The sequence below is a fragment of the Euprymna scolopes genome, chromosome 35, assembly GCF_053919585.1.
Source record: "Euprymna scolopes isolate OS-2025 chromosome 35, ASM5391958v1, whole genome shotgun sequence".
NCBI lineage: Eukaryota > Metazoa > Mollusca > Cephalopoda > Sepiida > Sepiolidae > Euprymna > Euprymna scolopes.
Window position 1 is genome coordinate 69708658 of NC_136516.1, and position 21192 is coordinate 69729849.

The following is a 21192-nucleotide window of genomic DNA, read 5'->3' on the forward strand; positions in this document are numbered from 1 at the left end:
ATATATATTTTAAATATAATGGGCGGAAGTCTCTCGAGAGCTCTTTCAGCTATCATCTCATCAGGAGAAAATCGATAGCGTAAAAATAATAATACTATGTCGAAAGTAAAGAGTTCTGATGGGGAACTATTGAATGTGCCAAAAATTACAGGGACACTAAAATAAAGTTTATTAACGTTTAAAAAAACGATTAAAATAATGGCACAATGAGAGGGGAAAAAAAAAAAAAAAAAAAAAAAAACGGAAGAAAAGATTCACAGTTCCCCAAAGAGAAACAATGCGTTAGATGTTTCTTTCTGCCGGCACAAAGAAGGTTTCCGCACCGCAATAGAGACAGACTCCAAAATTTTTAAATGATTTCTGGAGTCCGCTCTATGTAGCACCTCGAACCATTCAATTTTATATCTATTGGCACAGCACGGGTTGTCAACCAAATGCTGGCCAATAGCAGAGTCCAAGGCTGCAGAAGGAGGGAGACTACCAGACCCCATCCTCCCTTGTCTGATCTTCAATGGAACATGCTGGTTTATACAAGTCAAGAGATGCAAGGATGTTCACCCAACATAACCAGCATCGCACTGGCATTTGAATTGATATACAATATTGCTATTTTGGATGTAAGGCAAACTATCCTTGCGAAAAGAAGGAAATGCAGGTCTCATAGTATATACCAAACACAAGGACACAGAATAAAAGCAGTCATAAATACTTCTGCGAATCTGTTTGGAAAGTCTGTTACTCTTTTCCCCAATCCACGGTAATTTTAAATAAACCGGGCATTTCAAAGGTCCAAACTTTCTAGGGGATTTAAAATCCGCAACTTTTTTAAAAATACAGTCATCAATAAGGTCAACAGGATAACCATTATTGATGAATATTTCCCTGATCTTATCGAGTTCGGCGTCCTGTCTGTTAGGTGAACAAATCATCAGGGCTCTATGTACCAAAGTATTAATTAAGCCGACCTTACGTGATTTTGGTACAAAAGAGAACCAGTTCACATATAGGCCAGTAAATGTCGGCTTCCTATAAATTGTAGTGAGAAAGTCCCCACTTGAAGGTTCGACAAGAACATCCAAAAAGGGCATACTGGTGAGATTTTCCAGGGTGTTGGGGAGCAATTCTCCTTAAGACAATGCTTAAACAGCTTTGTAAGTAAGTGGTTCTTGTTGAAGCTTTTGGAGCATTATAATAGGAATGCTTTACTGGAATCAAGGTTTTTGATTAGCTTAGCAACATCACGAACAGATATTTGTATGTTGCATAACATGTTTTCTGATACAGAAGGAAAGACAGGGGTGGGGGGGGCTTATGCACATAGAGTAGAATTAGCTGCAAAGTTCTTGGCAAAGAGTTTGGATCCTGACGAGGTTACATCAGGTCCATTTACGATAGTTGGGATAGAGCATATGCTTCTGTTCAAGATGCTATTTGCCAAAACTAGTGGGAACCAAGCTGCTGCTCAGCAAATTTGGACTTGACAGACTGAGCATACAACTCTCTCGCGTGTTTTATTACTCTTTTACAGTGGTTGCTTGCAGTATTGTAGGTGGCTTTAGTCTCAGTACATCTATTACATTGGAAGCAATGTAAAAAGTGATTTCTGTGTGCAATGGCAGCAACACATTCTAGAGAGAACTACGGCTGGCTGTTAGGTTTTTGCTGGAATTATTTTGAGGGTATGAAACGGTCTATAACTACAATTAACCATTTGTCATATAAACAGAGCGGTTGAAACAGAATGGAAGATGAGCATAGCTCAGGGCAAGTAGTAAGAAATTGTCTATGAAACTTCCATACTGGCCGTCAGTGTCAGACACATGGGTGGGTTCATGAACAATCTGAGTGGGGTCATAAGCAATAGAGAAATCGTGACAGAACCTCCCGTCGTCATCAGTCTTAAGTGGGTTAACCATTCCACATTGTGAATATTGAATGTTAGCCGAAGGATGAGCAGACAAGATGTGGTCAATTTTTTCAGATATGCTTTTAAAGATAGTAACTCCACTGTTGTGAGGGTGATAGAGAGCAAATATAAATGCAGTAGTGTGAGCAAGTGCAACCCAGAAGCACATATAGGGTAATTTAGGATCTTCTCTGGGGATGTCCCTACCACATGGAAAGCCATCTTTAATGTAGACACATATTCCATGCCCATGGCAATTTTGGAGGTCAGATTTGGAAGTTAAGTATTCTTTAATTACAAACTCATCTAGGGAAATAGTTGGTCCAACGCATAATAGGTCTGGTTTAGTCTCCAGTCTCCTGTAATTGTTTCAACCTCTGTAAGGTTGGAATGTAAACCCTTGATGTTTGAAAAGGAGACATGGTTGTGGGGTCTACGTTGGAAGTTATAGATCTGGGTGTAATCGTGTATTTTTTCTGGAAACTTTCCATGATGGAGTCTTGGGATTTGTGGAATAAATTGACAGACTTGCTTGGAGCAGGGCAGAGAGGGAAAATAAGAGAGAAAAAGAAACAAAGATATATATATATATATATATATATTTTAATATGATAAGGTAAAGAAATATATTTTTGTTAACATGATATGGTAAAACCGTAACAATTACTCATTAATATGGCATCGAGAGGCCCCACCAGAAGCTACTGCATGGTCCAGAGTCCATTCACCAAATGGCAATACAGCAGCCCCAGTACTTTGCACTTGCTGATAGGACAGCCTTCTTAGTGATTAATCCAAAGTTAGGGTCCCTGACTATCAGGCGGATAACGTCAACCAAGATAAAACGTTTACCTCCAGCACCTTCACTAGTGACATGATCACAAGGATAGACATAGAAACAGAAAATTTCCGACATCTCTGGCGACTGTTCACGCAAAATAATGCCAACCTAGAATACAACTTTTTCTTCACCCTTTGTCAGAAAAATAACTCATTAAAAATGAGGACTGAGGGACAAATAAGGAGAAGTGAGGATAATGGGAGGTGCCGATAATGCATCCACAATGCGCTGTCTACTCTCTGTTAAAAAAAACTTAAGGGAAAGTATGATGATAGATTCCCCTCTCAGTAACTGAAAATGAATAGAATTGTCGAATCTATTCATGCTATATTAAAAATCAACTTGGTACATAATGAGTACATGTATGGACAAGAAAATCTATCATTAAATAAACCAATCAAATAAAAAATATAAATTAAAAACTGAAATAAATATAGTTAATATTAACATTTGCATAAAAAAAAAAAAATATCGCAACAACTTATCTGCTAAAAACTTCCGTCTTCAATGTAAACTATTAAAAATAGTCTAAGATTTAAATACACTTCAGTATTCAAAGATTTTTTAAAATTAACCGTCGAAAAATTGTTTTTTAATATCTTTGCTAAACTGAATAAGGACCTGATTTTCTTCTGCGTAAACTATGCAGTTCTTTTTTTCTTTTTAATATATTTTTTTTGTGTCAATTAAAGAAAATATATATATATAAATACAGAGTTATATCACTTTTTTTTTTGCCATGAGAAAATAATTCCAACCAGGATGAAGTATGTTTTGGAAAAAATTAAATGAAATTACATTTTATTCTTTTTGATATGCTGCAATGATCCAGAAGAAAAACTGATAAACCAGAATCAAATATAGATTTTGTAGGAAAAAAAACTATCGATGACAAATAAAGAAACAATAAAAAACTAACTTTAGAAATTAGGTGGGGCTGTATGAAGCTCTGTTCATTTGTATGAGATGTTTAAATTTGAAATATCATTTTTATTGCTCAGATATATCTAAAAATTATCCTATCTTGTTAATCTTGAAGTTGCTGAAACAAAGACAATTAAAATTTGCAGATAAAAAAAAATTAACAACTAATTTTTTTAAGTAAAAACTTTATTATCGTAAGGTAAGGCTTACAGATACAAAATAGCAAAAATAACAATTTAAAAAAATTTTCAACCTTCATAAACTGAGGCTTGAAAACTGCAAAGAGAAGTTGTAGATGTCCTTGTGATGTGTTTAGGAAAAGGAGGAATGAGGAGGGAGAAATAAAAAGGAAGAGGGAGAAGAAGGGGGAAATTTAAAAGAAGAAATTTAAAAATTTACATTCTTAGTAATGAGATTCCATTAGCGTTTTGTTTTCTTTGATTTGTCTGTAGAAAATATATTTACTTACCAAAGCATTCCCTAATTAGAACAAATTTTAATGCAAAAAGTATGGAAGTTGTTTTTTTTTTCAATGCATCATGTACAAACATGATGAGGGATTTTAGGGTTTGAAGATCGGCCAAGTTGTGACATTAAAAAGGTTTTGTTTCTCCATTACAGTATATCAACCCTTTTAGAGTTGTCTAATGTCAAAACACAATACCTATTGTAATTGATTCACTGTATAGGATTTATTGAACAAAAATTGCTAATTGACTCATAGCTGGAAAGTGAATCGTATTAGTGCATAAATCCATGCAATAGATCTGATAGATTTTAAACTCTGCATAGCCTGTTTTATAGTCAGTGATATTATCCATTAGGCAGTTGTGCATCGCTGGTATTAAAGAGTTGGTAAGGAGGTTTGTTTGATTAAAAAAATATCATCCCAACGAACATCTTGCACACTACAATTTGCAATGAATCACTGGAAGCACCCTGGAGGGAAGGTTAATACTGTAACCACCCCAGCAAGTAGATCATTACCACTTCACCAGCATCTAACATATTACCTTCAATTATGTTATATTTTAAGAACATTCTGATGTAATTAAAACAAAATCTTGTTTTTTGCAAACTTAAAGAATTTTCACTTGCCTAAAGACTCGATTAAGATCTATATATGCCCCCACCCCCGCCAGTTGTGAACATACTTGCATAACTGCCAGGCCTTGTATAGGTATCACCTTGCTTGAAAATTATGCCAGATTTGGATCCAGTTCTCAAGTCTTACCATAAGTTCCTTCAAATAGCAAAAAATGCCACTTAGTGACTTATATTATTAATTTTAATATTATATTTTTCAATCCTAAATATCAAAGATTCCCAAACTACTAATTTAAAAATTGGTCATTATTATAATAGAATGACAAATTGTGTGCATTACATGTTTTTTTATAAAATAGAAACAAAATATTTTGAAAAATAAATGCAAGATTATTTAAAAAATTATTTTTAAATAATTAAAAATTAAATTTTTATGCATTTCATTCAAAATGAACAGCAGAATGATATGATTAAAGAATTCTTTAGAATAAAAAAAGAACATTTAATATTTATTTCAACAATTCTAATGCAATTTCACAAATTTTGTAAACAATCTTTTTTAGATTATCATTAAGAAAATTTTCTTTTTAATTTTGAAATAATATTTTTTAATAATTATATAATTATAATAAACTTTTTAAAATAATCAAACATTTTTCGATCATACTTATTGCATTTTTTTTTGTAAAAAACAAAAGGAAAATGTATAAAAAAAAAACAAATTAAAATATATAAAAAAAAAGCAAATGAAAAATGTATTCGTATTATTATTTAAACTACTGTTCTCATTTTGAGTTGAGAAGAGAACAGTAGTCTGAATAATAATGCGAATAATCAATCCTCGTAAAAAGATTTAACAAATAAAAAGAAATAGGTTTATAACAACAATAGCCAGCAAAAAAACTCAGATGAAAAACAAGTTTTAATAATTCGATCGAAGCTTATTTGAATTTTCTTTTAATCATATTTATAAAAAACAATAGAAAACAACCAAGTAATATTTATGTAATAAATGACTTCACCCAGTGAATTATAGATCTATAAACAATGTAGGAGTCATTAAAAAATAAAATTAATGATTTCTTTTTTTAATTTTGCCATGTTGCAAATAAAAAATAATAAATGAAAAATTCAAATTTGAACTTTTAGAAAATTTGAATTTAGAATTTTTTTTTTAAATACAAAGTAAGAAATAAAGTACCGTTTTTTGTTTTGTTTTATTTTCTTCACATTTATAACAGTTATTTATTATTATTATTATTATTATTATTATTAAAATTAAAAAACGGTTACTGAGGCCCACATATGCATAAATTATTTTTATTTTTGCATGAATAGTATTTCAGAAAAATTCTTTGATTGAAAAAATAAATTAAAAAAAATAATGCATAAAATTTATACATGAAAGCCCTTAACAGAATTTCAATAGTTTCAAAATTCAAAAGGATTTTTGAAAAAAAATCTCAAATATCAAGATTTTATCATGAGAGAAAGAAGGCAATAACCGACTTGCTTTTGTTCTATGCAGTTTAGCATTTGTTAAAGATACTACCCCCACCTTCTCAAGTTCTTCCACTTTTGCTGACCAATGTAAAAAAGGGAGAAGGGTGATGGCATTTATGGTGAGGAGGAGGGAAGGAGATAAAGGTTCATTTAAATAGAAGTGGTAATAATGCCTGAACTTTGCAAGATAGATAGCATGACGTAGATGAGCCAGAGCAAAATGAAAAAAGCTCCTGACAAATATTTGGGCATGACGTTGCCACCCAACTCAGCCTTACCAAACCAACGCAGACTCCTTCGTAGAAAGAGTGTACCAATTGCACAAATGGCAAGCGTGGTATAAACTACCACGGAGAATCCAAGAGCACCAGCATGAACCACGAAAGGTAAACCCTGGAATCATGGGAAAGAAAAAGAAAAAAAATTAGAAAGAAAAGAAAAATGGTGTAACAATAAAAGACCGATTTTCATAAATAAATGGTTTCAGGGTTTATTATTAAACTGGGTTACTGTTCAGGAGAGACGGAGGGATGTTATTAGTTATTTGGGGCATCTGTTTGACTTGCATAAATAATGCTGATAGGTTGGGTTGTAAAACTGTTAATTTCTAATTGTTTAAATATGAAAAAAAAAACTAATTTCTTCACAAATGCATTAATGTTACCGTTAATGTTGTTAAAGCAAAAAAAATGCACAAACCTTAGTATGCCAATAGATGGCAGCAATCAGCCATGGCAGTCCGAGACCGAGGAAGACGTTCACTGAATTACTCCCATTGACGTTTCCAACTGATGCATCAGCCCACTTCTCCATCAAAGCTGCAGTTTTACTAGCAAACGTGTCCGGCATACTGGTTCCGAGGGCAACTAATGTAATGGCTGTGATGTCTTCCTTAAGACCGACCAAACAACCAAATATTCCAGCCAGATCGCCAATAATGGCTGTCATTAAGCCAATGAGTCCCAGAGAAATTAAGAACGTTGGCCAGCCTCCTAGAATGGAGGGAGGAGGGACGCAAGCAAATATTGCCTAAAATGTAAGTGAAAAAAAAAACAGCAATGATTAAAAACAAATTTGTTTAAAAATTAAAAAAAAAAATATTTGCATGTAAAATGTTAGAAGTGCAAAGAAGTGGACAAAAGGGCATCGCTCACACCTCTTCCCCCCTACCACCACATTGTAATTTACTGACATTTTTTTTTTTTTATTAAAATATTTTCCAACAGCAAAAGAAAAGGAAAAAATGAATCTGTAGAGTCTATTATGGTCATTTTATTCTTCTGGGATACAAGGGAGACAAACAACAAAATTTCAACCAAGTAAAAAATAAATTAATTAATTAATAATAATATAATAATAAAAAGAAGGAAATGATGATGATGATCATCATCATCATTATCATCATCATCTATTTATTGAACGTCCATTTTACATTGGACAGCTTTGAATAATTGACGTTTAAACAAACCTATCTCTGCCGAGGTCTTTACTTATCCTTCTTTCTCTCAAATTTATCCATATCGCTTCCTCCCATGTTTCCCTTGTCCTCCTTTCCTTATAAACTGAACTTACATCAACTGTTCTACAACTACTATCTAAAAAAACTTTCGTCCACATATATATATAAATCATCAATGAGATATTATTTTTTTTTCATTTTATTTTTTTTTCATTTTATTTTTATTATTTTTTAAATTTTATCATTTTTTATTTTATTATACTTTTTATTTTATTATTTTTTTATATATAATTTTTTTACTATTTTATTTCAGTATATTATTTCATTTTCTAGTCATTGTTTTTTAATTAATTTTTAATTAAATAAAAAAAAACAATTTTAATTTTAATTTTTTAAATAAATAAAAAAGAATTGACCGAAACTTCGTAAAAACAACTTGAAGATGAGGATAATAGTCCAAATAATTAAATAAAAAAACAAATTTACTCATCTCTCAAATAATTCCAAAACTTAATTCAATAATATAACGTTCATTTCTTATTTGGTCTCAGACAACATGAAACAGCAACTATAATCAATAATTATGACTCATCAAGTAAACTTTATGTTTTAAACTATACACTAAAACATTCTTGAAACATATTCTACACTGTTGAAATGTTTATTATTTGGATTATTCAGACTACTGTTCTCATCTTAAGTGTTATTTACACAATGTTTTAGTTAATGTAACCTCCGACCTTCTTCAGGAGTATCTTGTCAAATTCAGGAATTTTTCTATTGAAATCCAAATTTTGTACAGAATTTTAAACAGAGCCTTTACTTAATCCACAGAGGTAGCATGTTCTTGTTCCATCAGTCATGGCTGGATAGAAGGCTTAAGTAATTCACAATTGTGTTCTTAGTATTTCCCACACTTTAAACCTTCAAAAAGTGTGTCGTTTAGAACTGAATTTTATTTAGTATTTATCTGTTATGCCATAGGTCCTTGCAAACATTTCTAGTTTGGATTTTGTTGAATTTTGGGAGCCTTAAACCTATTCTTTTTTTATAGATGTACAATCTTATTATAGATCACTATTTACTGATTGATATATATATATATATATATATATATATATATATATATATATATATATATATATATATATATATACTAGCAGTATACATACTAGCATGTATATATATATATATATGTCATGTGCTACTGGTACCATGTAACCCAGTACTACCTGCCTCATGGTCGGGTCACCGGCGACTAAACTGGTTCCCCCACCAGACTTGTTTGGTGAGGAGGGCGGCTAGTCTCCCTGAAGGATTAAAAACAAGACCTTCCAAAGGGCGAATGAACTCTTTTTCTGAGTCAACGGCCAACTAGCACCGTGTATATTTGTGTGTGTGTATATGTGTATTGGGGTGGAGAGGGCTCCCGTAAGCCGTGGTGAAGGCAACCTTTCTAGGAGAAGCAAATCTCTGATTTAAAAAACCATAAAGCGGAAGACCATTACCCGCATTAAGCTGGTCTGCAGTTTAATTTGTTGCTGGTTATCTTACTCTTGCTTGTTGCTGGATCTCAACATTTTGAACCGAGAGAGAGACTTAGCTGTCGTACAAAGCTAAGACTCTGTAACATCATATTTGTATAGATACTTCCTCAGGCATTTGGGCTCCTGGATTTTAAATGTCTGAGGGAGTGGCACTCGTCTGACAAGACATTGCAATCATCATCATATATATATATATATATATATACACTAGCAGTATACATACTAGCATGTATATATATAAATTCTATCGACAAGTTTATCGTATGTGATCGATTTGTTTTATTTTTATTTACTTATAAATATGTCTAAATTGTCATCGTCATCGAGACTTAGCGTTTATGTATACATACATATGTATGTATGTATACTAGCGACCTTGCCGGTCGTAAAATACGCTTAAATATATTTTAATTCATGCAGATTTCATATTTATTATCACAGAGCCAATTCTCTATTGAATATATATATATATATATATATATATATATATATATATATATATATATGAATGACATAAGTATTACAGTTAAGTTTACCAAAATAATCCAAGATGGCAAAACTAAAGTATATTATAAATATTAAAGAGTTAATATTTATAAAGTAATCTTAACCACATGTAAAAGCTCGATAAAACCAAATAGGAGATAGAGCTTATAATAAGAACAAGTAGTTAATAAAACATGTTAAAAAACACCTTGAAAAAGAGTTAAAAACATCTTTAATTTTAAAAAGGAAGCACAAAATAAGTGGATAGTCATTAATCTGTGGAGTTTCGAAGAAATACTTTCCTTCTCATCAGAGAGTAGGATTTAGCAAAATGCAGGATCGGATTTTGCTTGCAAAAGTATTTGAAGAAACTACAAGTATGTCATAGATCTTACTTGGTATTTAAAATTAAATATTTTTTAACTCTTTTTCAAAGTGTTTTTTAACATGTTTTATTAACTACTTGTTCCTATATATAGTACTGTTAAAAAAAATGACTTTGGTGCCACCAGCTAGAATCGGAACAAAAACATTTAGTGCTCCAGATGTTTTCCCTCATTTAACACTCCAGCCACATTTGCTACTGTTTAAGCTAACGCAATCCACAAATAAGAAAGTTACGAAATTAGTTACGAAATTAAACCGATTTTAACTATGATTAATTGACGCTAACGTTGGCAAGTTGTGATGAACATTTTGCATTTCAACTTGCTAACTTCTGTATGCATTATTCATCCGTCCAAACAAAGGTGTATTCATTATAAACCATCCTTGGTGTATGATCACTATTTTCGTTAATTTCAGTCTTATGTGACCAGTAGTTTAAGAGTTTATTGGTTAAACATTTATACACAGACAGACAGACAGACACACATGCATCTATTGTTTATTTATATATATATATATATATATATATTTCAATGATGACCTTATCTTTTATTTATAATTGATAATTTCCATATTGTATTAAATACTATACCAAGTTTCTTAGAAGATCATCGTCGACCTTAAATAGGTGCTTAAATATAATATATCGAAATGAAATTTTTCTTACCTTCCAAGCAAATGCAGCAAAATGGAAGATATAATCGCCTGCAGTTGCAGTTTCCAGATCACCTCCGTTGACATTGAACGCATTTTCAAACTGTTCACCCCAACTGACCGTATCCAATTGAAGGGCATCCAAGTTAACTTTGGTTAAATTGACAATGCGATCCACCAAGCCATTGAATTCTACAAGAAATAATCAGTTTCATTTAATGTTGCGAAAGTTAAGTAAAGACGTGGAAATCGTTCATTTCTTATTTTGTTCATTAGCCCTCATATCCCATAAACAATGTTTCTGACAAAGGAGGAAGACTTGCTGTTTTCTAAGTCAAAATCAATTCATCTAACACTTATTGTTGGCTAGTGTCTGACTAAAATTTGCAGTCAGAGAATGCAACAAAAAAAATCTATATAAGCTTGAAATGTGTCAACATCATGTGAATAAACCAAAGCAAAACTAAATGGTCACCAAATTTGATCTGATTTCGTGTTTATCTATGTGTTTACACATTTCAAGCATGTTTTTTCTCAATTTTACATGCATAATATTAGCTGGATTTTAAAAGATTTATCATGTATATAACAAAAATAACATAAAACCAGTCATAGCATAAGCAGATTTTTTTTTGTATTCTTCTCTGACTGTAATCTTTAAACATCGCCTAAGTGGCTTCATGCTTTGTCTGGAGTGATTTCCATAAAAAGTATCATTCACAATTTTGTAAAAAAAAAAAAAGTGGTGAAAGCTGGAGATAAAATTTTAAATGAAATCAGGTTTTTCTGTAGTTAATATTTTGTGAAAATGTTGCTTAATAGTTTAACCCATGTAAATTTCATAGTGTTATTATTTCAAGTATCGAAAATATCCCTTCATTTTTATTGATAAAATAATTTTAAATATGTGTAAATATATCTCACCATTTACCTATATTTTGGTTAACAGCAAGAACTAGTTTCTCCATCATACAAAAAAAAAAAGAAAAAAAAAAGAACAATAGATTCTCTAGCCTGTTTTTAAGACGTACTACACATTGATCTTATTATTCTTATGCCATTTCTCTCCATGCAACGCATGCCCTTAACCTTCGCTGGTCAAGTTTTACTTCCATATATCTTTTTAAAAAAAATCCAACAAGAGAGTTTCCAGGTGGTGTGCCGACGGATATAAATACCATTTCTTATATTGAGTGTTAAAATGTTGAGAAAAAGTGAACACAAACTATTTGCATATTCGCTATTCAGTCCATTACCTACTGAAGAGTTTGAATTACCTACTGAAGAGTTTGAATTACCTACTGAAGAGTTTGAATTACCTACTGAAAAGTTTGAATTACCTACTGAAAAGTTTGAATTACCTACTGAAAAGTTTGAATTACCTACTGAAAAGTTTGAATTACCTACTGAAAAGTTTGAATTACCTACTGAAAAGTTTGAATTAACTACTGAAAAGTTTGAATTACCTACTGAAAAGTTTGAATTACCTACTGAAAAGTTTGAATTACCTACTGAAAAGTTTGAATTACCTACTGAAAAGTTTGAATTACCTACTGAAAAGTTTGAATTACCTACTGAAGAGTTTGAATTACCTACTGAAGAGTTTGAATTACCTACTAGATACTATCTTTTCAACGTCGTCGGTCTCTGCATACAAGGGTTTGTCAGAACAACCTAACATGAGGATGTTTCACTCTACAAGTAAACCCTGACCAAATATTCAACAAAATATTATATTTGAAACCCAAATAAGATCCCCTTGACATAGCTATACATTGGTTCATACAAGGAATGGTACAGTTTCTCTTAGTGATGTTACTTCAAATAACAACACTTAGCTGGATATTCTACCAGACTAGATAAATTCTTGTCCTATATCAAGAAACCAAAAGAAAGGCAAACTATACCATAGTTAAGAAAAGGAGAGGAAAATTAATATTTTTCAGTTCTTTACTGACTCAACATTTGACCCCCCCCCCCCAAAAAAAAGAGAGAATCTTGATTGAACATTCGAATATTTATGTAGCTCATATATAGTGATGGGGTGTTAATCCCAGAAAAGGGCAACTTGATTTTTGAGACGTTACACTGAAGTAACATAAAAAAGAGTAACTAGCTTTAATTTGAAATCAACTCAAGTAACTCATCTCAAATTCTGTCCAACCTTTTCTTCCACTCACATCGCTATATTTTCTTTGACCCATTTACTTTTATTTTAGTTTTTACAGCTGTCGGTAAGAAACGTTCAGGCCAAGATCAAAGTGTAGTATCTGTTCTTCAGATGTTGCACTTCAATTTCTTGTTCTCTCTCGGTGGAGGAGCAATCTTTCATGACCGAGACAATTTTTATTTTTGTTCATTTTCTCCACGTTATAAAAACGACCCTGGTGTCTGTCTCGTGGGGAGGCATTGTAAATAGGAACACTACTGTTCTTTTTATTACTTGGCCTCATATTACAAATATTATTTTAAAGTTTTCTTTTAAGACAAAAATTGTCAATTTGACTATATTTGAAATTATTTTTTCCCTAAAAACCTTCTGACTACCAATATATCTCTACACGAGCAATGATGGATGAATACCACTAGTGTATAATATATATATATATATATATATATATATATATATATATTTGTAATCCTCGACATACAGTACTGTTTCGTTGTATTACAAATCATTTTGCCGCTAGACTAGCACCTCTCCCAAGCCAAGGATTGAACCTAGAACCATCGTGTTGACAGTCAACAGTTCAACTCAAGGACCAACGGAGGCGTTGCCCGCAAATAACCTCGACAAATTTCTATTTTAAACAAACATTCGTCGACCACTTTTATAGTGCTCAAACTGCTTATTTACAAACAAACAGCAGACACACACACATATATATATATACACACACACACACACACACACACACACATATATATATATATATATATATATATACACACACACAATATATATTAGTGTTAGGAGGATTAATCAGAATAAGAAATCAGAAAATCAGAACTTTTGGGGGTATCCGAATCGAGAAAAAAAATGTGTCTATTTTCTGATGCTAAAGCGATTCCTTTAATTATCTTTCTTTTTATTTGCTTTTGTTTTAAACAAAATCTTCCATTGCTGGTAGTAATAACAAACATTGATTGATTTTAAACTACGAGTAAAACAAAAATCTATAGATACCCCCTCCCCACAAGTGTGTTTTTATTTTTGAGGAAATTTATACACATTTAGGATGTGTATTAATGATAATCAGGGAAAATAACAAGTCTATAGTTAAATATTTAGAGATTTATAAATACTTGGAATCCGTAATTGTATCGGACTTGGGAATTTAGTACAGAATCGGTAATTGTATCGGAATCGTCCCACCACTAATATTCAAATTCTACATACAACATGTGACCACATGTGCTTTTACTTTGCCCTCATCAGCCGCTAACCAGAGGTGATGACAGTTTCGGTGGCTAAAGCGGGACTGCCACCCCTGGCGCCACCAGCAGCTATTGCTGCTGGGCAAAGCAAAATATATATATATATATATATATATATATATATATATATATATATATATATATATATATATATATTTGCACACAATCCCCTATGCAAGGAGCATTTTGGTGGTGGGAATAATGGGTCTTGTTTAGAAATTTAGTCGTGCGTTGATATATAGACATATACACTTACCTTCATCGTTAACAATCGTCACAATAGTTTTCTTTATCTTGCCAATTTCAGCTCCGCCTCCAGCTTCCATTAATTCCAACTGGAAACTCTCATCTCGTTCTTTTAACTACAAACAAAAATAATTATCTTTTGTAGCAAAACATACAATATATTTATTCTCATATCGATTGCCTATTCATTAGATAAATACTACTGCTGTATATTAGGGGTGCATAGCTCTGAATAATTAAGGAATAATTTTTGTAAGATAATGTCTAGCAAGATCAGATTTGACAAATGTGTGAACGAAAAAAGTGAGAAATGTGAATTACGTGAGGAATGACGTCACTGACAAAGTTAGAAAAGAATTTTGTAAACAAACAAAAACCGATTGGGAAGTGGACGACAGTAAAATGAGATCTTAAAATCATTTTTAAAATTTGTTTTTATTTGTCATCTTCTTTCAGCAAATAATTTCATTTTCTATCCACCTGTATACTTTTAAAATGTGGAAACTGATTGTAAGATATATTATTTCTGAATTTGGCTGCAAACGGCTGGACTGAAATAGATTCGAATTATTTTTTTAAGTGTATTATTTTACATCTTAAAAAAAATAAAAAGTGTATTAGAAATCTTAAAAATACCAATAAAAATTTATTTGCTAATTTGTTGAAACATTAAAAACAAAATCAAAAATGATGTTGATTTTTGGGAAGTAGTCGCTTAGTTTTGAATAATTTCAGGTTTAAAAAACTAAAAAATGACTTACCCTACTATTAAACCTAAGTACGAGGTGAGGGAGGGTATTACTACTCGGAGTTAGGGTTAGTGCTAGAGTAAGTCATTTTTTAATGAATGAAGTACCACTAACAACAGCAGAAGGCTAAGCAGCTATTTTGATTCTTCTGTGACAAAAAGACGTTTTAACAAAATTTAATTTTTAAATAAAAAAAACAAACAAACTTGAAAACGGTTTTAGAACGTTTAAAGTGTACAGGTCGGTAAAAAATTAAATTTTTATGCATTGGCTAAAATTTATAATTTGTATATATCTTTAAATTTGTTTTTATTTCTCAGTTGTTAACTATACTGCAAATATAATATTAACCAATCAGAATGATAACAGAAGCAAATAGAAAATGTCAAATAAAAGCCCACAAAGCAACTAGACATTCATAGTAAGAACTCGTCTCCCTACCAGAACTGCAAAGAACCTTTCTTTCTTCCTCTGCATGACTAACATTGACTGGGATTTCCATGAAAAGTTTATTTGCAAGAACTTATCTGCGGAACACATTACTATGAGACTGCTTCCCTGAAGACTACAACATATTCCTCTTTAAATTCAAATTTAATAAATACTTACCATAAACTGTCCTAATCAAATTTTGTTCATTCATCATTTTCAGTCCTCTCATAATATTCTTCATCAGTCAATTAATGTAACCGTTATTCTCGAGTTGCGTTTTGTCTTTGCAAGTGAGGATTTATTGGTAAAAAAGGAGTATGCATTTCTCTTTCTCTCGCCATGCACGTTGATACAAGCCCAATTATTTTACTTTAAGAATCTCGTCTACTCTATCCATCTCCAACAGTTCACAGTGTGAACAATCAGTTTTAAGTGACAGTCTTTTAGAGGTTGAAAGTTCTTTACTACAAGTGATCATAACTAAAAATTAACACTTCTACCTATTTTTTATGGAAATCACTCCAGACAGGCATGAAAGCATTTAATGTAAGGTGCTAAAAAATAATTGAAAGATGATTACTGCAAAAGCAGGAGATGCCTATTGACTTTAATCTTTAAAAGATTAAGGCCAATAGGTAGGAGGAAAACAATCAGCAAGAAGAGAGTTCTACAACACTGAAGTTCTTGAAGAAGCTACTACAATAAGAAATTGTATTATATTGAAGTATTAAAACATAACTTGTAAAGACCACTAGACCAATGAGTCAAACGAGCTGGAAAAAAGGAAGCAGGGAATAGATCAGACAATTCTGAAGAATACATGCCGTAATAGTATTTATAGAAAAAAACTGAGACTAGCAACATCACGTCTGTGAGAGAGAGGTTGCAGAGAAGAAGAATGGGTGAAGGACAACCAAATTGCAGATACGTTTCTGAACCTTATTAAGAACATTCTTATAGAACGGAGATTCACCAGCTCAAATATGACAACGATACTCCATACATGGTCTGATAGTTGCTTTGTAGAGATAGAGAATAGTCTCAAGTGTGAGAAAGTGTTTAGACTGATAGAGAGAATTAACTTTACGAGAAGTAGAAAGAGCAATGGATCTAATATATGAACTTAAAGAAAGAGTTGATGATGGGGGGTGGGGAGAAGTTTCAGAGTCGATTTCTCCGCAAAAAAAAAACAGTCATTCTTAGGAATCTCAACAAAAAATGCACACACCTACGCCATGTCTAAAGGAGTAATAATAATTTATTCCTCTTTGATTAAATAAAGGATTCAGTTTGAAATTCTGTATAGGTTCCCGAGTTCGACGAAAATTCCCAAGTTGAAGTAGAAGATGACTAATTTCAAAAAGATGCACCTTAGTAAGGTCGGAAGTTACAGCGGCCGAAACGTTGTGAATATAACAATCACAATGAGAGTAATCCAATTAAGATATTTGGATTATTCAAACTAATGTTCTCATCTCGGATATTATTCACACAACGTTTCAGCTGATGTAACATCAGCTCGCTTTCAGGTGTCTCTTGTTAAACTCAGAAATCTGTATGGAATTTCAAACTGAAACCTTTATTTAATCCGTAGGAGTAGATTGTTCTTGTTCTATTAGCCATAACTAAGTAAATCATAATTATATTTTAAGTATTGCTTATACACAAAGATGGAAATATTTTTTCAGGGCATTCTGTTAGATGAAAGAAATTTTGTTCATGCATCAAATCAATTGAAGATCAACAAAAATTTTCAAGAGATCCTGATTCATCGTTTTGCATTCGTACCAATTTACCTTTGTGTCATGGATGAAAATCTCAATATTTTTCATGGTTTCTCCATTGTCAAAGTTTAGCTCGCCCTCGCCTCCATCATAGTCAACACCGCTGGTTGCAGTCATATCCCTAGTCTTCCACTTGACAGAGACAGTTCCATCGGCACCATTTGAACGTTTAACAGGAATGCGAGCCTTGCGAGCACTCTCAGTGATAACAATACTGGGTTTGGAGAATTCCAAGATGCCAGGTTCTAAAAAATAAAAAATGGTAAATACGTATTTAAAAAAAAGAAAATAATTACAAAGTCGTCAGTTCAATACGGATTTCTTTTTCTTTCTTTTTTTCAAAATATTTCAGCATATTATAGATTAAGAACTAAATTTTCAGATAATTCTAAAAGAGTTCAATTATCAGCAGTGGGTGGGGCAGTTATGATCCCCTAGTTTACACACACACACACACACACACACACACACACACACACACTTCTAAAAAAAACAATAAAACCTTCTTTGATTGTTAAAAGAACTCGTATGTAAACACTTTAATTGCAAAAACTGACATTTTCTTAGGCTTGAGAGAGAGAGAGAGAGGCGGCATGGTAGAGAGAGAACGAGAAAAATGTATGAGAAAGAGGAATGTATGTGTGAGAGAGGGGTGTGTGTGTGAAAAGGGAGAAAGATGTGTGTATGAGAGAGAGAGAGAGAGAGAAATGATTTAGAAAGAGAGTAAAATGGTTGAAAGAGGAGAAAAGAGAGACAAAAAAAAAAAAACGATTATCAAGAGGAAAAAGTAAAATGAAAAAAGTTTAAACAAAGAAAAATAATAAGACTCACCGTCGTCGTTAATGATGGTTACTTGCATAATATGGTTTTTACCGAGGGAGACTTGCGTTTCAGGCAGCAGCACAAGTTGAACAAAGAAAAACTCATCAGGTTCCCATTCAAAATCATCAATAATCTCGATGTAGAGTTGTTGTAACATTTCATTCTCTTTGAAACGAATGATTTCATTGATTGGTTTGTAATCACTTCCAGGAGTTGCGGTTCCAGCAACAGTCTCAACTCTAAAAAAAAACAACAAAAAAAAACAAAGACTTCATTAATCTTTTCATTTTGTGTAATAAGACGGATTCTTATTTGAATGAATTTTGTTTCTTTACATTTTAATATATTTCAGTTATTTTATTAACCTAACCGATAATTGACCCTAGTGACACCAAATGAAATCAAAGGAAAACTTCTATGATGTCTTTAGATTCTGTGAAAATTTTACTGCTTATTGCAACTTATTGGAATTTAGCGTTTCTGAAGTTTTGAGATGAGGATTGGTTATTGGTATTATTTGGATTCATCGGTTTACTGTTCTCATCTTGAGTGTGATTTTCACAATGTTTTAATCGATGTTTTCCGGTGTGTCTTGTCGAACTTGGGAATTTGAACGGAATTTCGAGTGGAACCCTTTATTTACTTCGCATGCTCTTGTTCCGGCAGCCATGACTGGATAGAGGTCCAAAGTAATTTGTAGTTGTATTTTTCGGTCGCCCACACTGAGGATTGAACCTTGATATTTGAATTTTCTAATTGTTAACATATTAATTTCCATACAACACGACAAACATTGACTTTTGTATATGAAGATTTTCAGTTGTTCTTATCTACTGTAACACTAAGCAAAATACTAAAAAAAAAATAATTTTGATGCTTTTTAAAAAAAAACTGCTGCAAAGAGTCATTCAAATCGGCTGGCCAAGACAACCTCAAAGAAAGACACCAAACAAAACCATTGTTTTTATGTGTATTCACCCCAAACAAAGCCACTTGGACGTAAAGGGCTGTCTTTGTAAGGAGTTTAGCAGCTAGATGTCTTTTCACATTACATTTAAATTTCGAGTTCGCCAGAGTACATTCGATCAAAGTACTTGTAAAAAAGGCACAGGGATGCAATATTCTAGTAAAACAAAGGTTGGAACTTGGTTGATAGTACAAGACTTATTAGATTAGAGACTCTTTTTTGTATCCTGTCCAAGAGGGAGAAACTAGTATTAGATGTGCCAACCCAGCTGTGGCAACAATACTCCATGTATGGGGGAATGGTGGCATTGTAGAGATACAGGATGCTTTTTTTTTTTGCTTTTTCAATTTTCTTATTTTGTTTTTGCTGGGGATGGAGCATCCTAATGGATGCCAGGTATTCATCCGCTATCTCAAACATTCATTTTAGAGATATTTTTAAAGATTTTAACTATCCATTTACATCTCTCTTGCACTTGATTCACTGGATATATCCATCAAGTAATTTTAAACTCTTTTTCATGAATCCGGTTGCTTCTATAATTACTGGAATAATGGAAATCTTTCTAAAATTCCAATTTCTTTTCATGTTATAAATAAGACCTTGGTATTTTGTTATCTTCTCTCTCTCAGCTGTATCAGGTGTGAGTATTTTTTTTAGTACAGTAGAGAAAGCCCATCTTGTTTGCAGCAGCTTTGGCAATGTCTTCAATGTATTTTTCCCCAATTCATATTGCCTCTGAATATTAAGCTGAGGAGTTTGAACGCTGAGCTCTCAGGTAGGGTGTTATTAGTCATGGAAATTGGTGGTTGGAGTACAGTTATACTCAAAAGAACTCCACCATGGTTCGGCTATTTAATAAGATTGCCATCAGAAACATCTGTACATCAAGCCTTTATAAAGCCTACTAGAAGATCCTCAGGAAGATCAAAGATAACATCGTTCAGCTAGGTGGTAAAATACATCGAATCATATTTGGATTCTTTTGACTACTGTTCACATCTTGAGCGCTATTTTCACTTTTTTTATTTTGGTCGATGTAACCTCCAACCTTCTTCAGGATATCTTGTTGAAGCCAGGAATCTTTCTGTCCACAAGGATGAGTGATGTAGTGGATAAAGTAGTTTGTAAAATTCAAGTTACAGCCCTCTCGATGTTGACGGTTCAATCCTCAGTGCGAGTTACACTCAAAAATTTTACCGTGTCATGACTGATGGAACAAGAGCATGATACCCTTGTGTATTAAATAAAGGACTCCATTCAAAATTCCATGCAAATTCCCGAAGTTCAACAGGAAGGTTCCAGAGTTCAGGATACAAGATACACCTGAAGAAGGTCGAAGTTTACATTGACCGAAATATTATGCAAATAACACTCAAGATAAGAGCAGTAGTTCAAAGAATCCAAATAATACGAATCAAACCTCATCTCAAAAATTCACAAATGTTACGCCAAATCACTATCAGATTTCTAATTTGAAAAGATGTCCAAAACCATCAGCATGTTCATATGTTTTGTTAAGAACATGATGTTAATTTGTATGCAGTGAAGAGGAAGAGTATTTTGCAAACGACCATTTCGAAGGTTAATAAAATATTTATGATTATAATAATTTGATAGTTTAGAATATTTTAGATGAGGACTGATAATTTGAATTATTCAAACTACTGTTCTCATCTTGATTGTTATTATCACAATGTCGTTATAAATCTTGATCTGCCCTAATTAATATGATAGCCTTACCTTACTTCCGCAGTGCAATTCAATTTTCCGCTTCTCCGCAAACCTATCCGAACTTTCTTTTCATTTTCCATAACTGCTACAGCAGCGGCAGTGAATTCAATCACTGGCCTCGTTCCTCCTTCGCTTTGATCTTTACTGCGACGGATACGGACGGCATCACGTTCTTCTGGACTTAGCTTCAGATCATCATAAAGCTGAAAATATTTTGGTTTAAAAAAAAAGGTCATCACTTTGTTGCATTCATCCTTGTTCTAAAA

The 21192-nt window shown here is 32.5% G+C and overlaps 1 protein-coding gene across 6 annotated transcripts in view; it reads right to left on the reverse strand.

Annotated features, from left to right (window-relative positions):
• Nucleotides 1–4188: 4188 nt before the first annotated feature.
• Nucleotides 4189–21192, reverse strand: part of LOC145259910 (sodium/calcium exchanger 2-like) — a 323080-nt gene continuing 306076 nt past the window's right edge. For all 6 annotated transcript variants that reach the window (XM_080117847.1, XM_080117843.1, XM_080117844.1 and 3 more), the window contains 7 exons: nucleotides 20936–21129; nucleotides 18235–18464; nucleotides 17416–17648; nucleotides 14449–14554; nucleotides 10768–10946; nucleotides 6921–7250; nucleotides 4189–6614 (listed from right to left, as the gene is read on the reverse strand). In XM_080117847.1, coding sequence (XP_079973973.1) covers nucleotides 6372–6614; nucleotides 6921–7250; nucleotides 10768–10946; nucleotides 14449–14554; nucleotides 17416–17648; nucleotides 18235–18464; nucleotides 20936–21129 — 1515 coding nt within the window. In that variant the 3' untranslated portion in view covers nucleotides 4189–6371. The remainder of the gene's footprint in view (nucleotides 6615–6920; nucleotides 7251–10767; nucleotides 10947–14448; nucleotides 14555–17415; nucleotides 17649–18234; nucleotides 18465–20935; nucleotides 21130–21192) is intronic.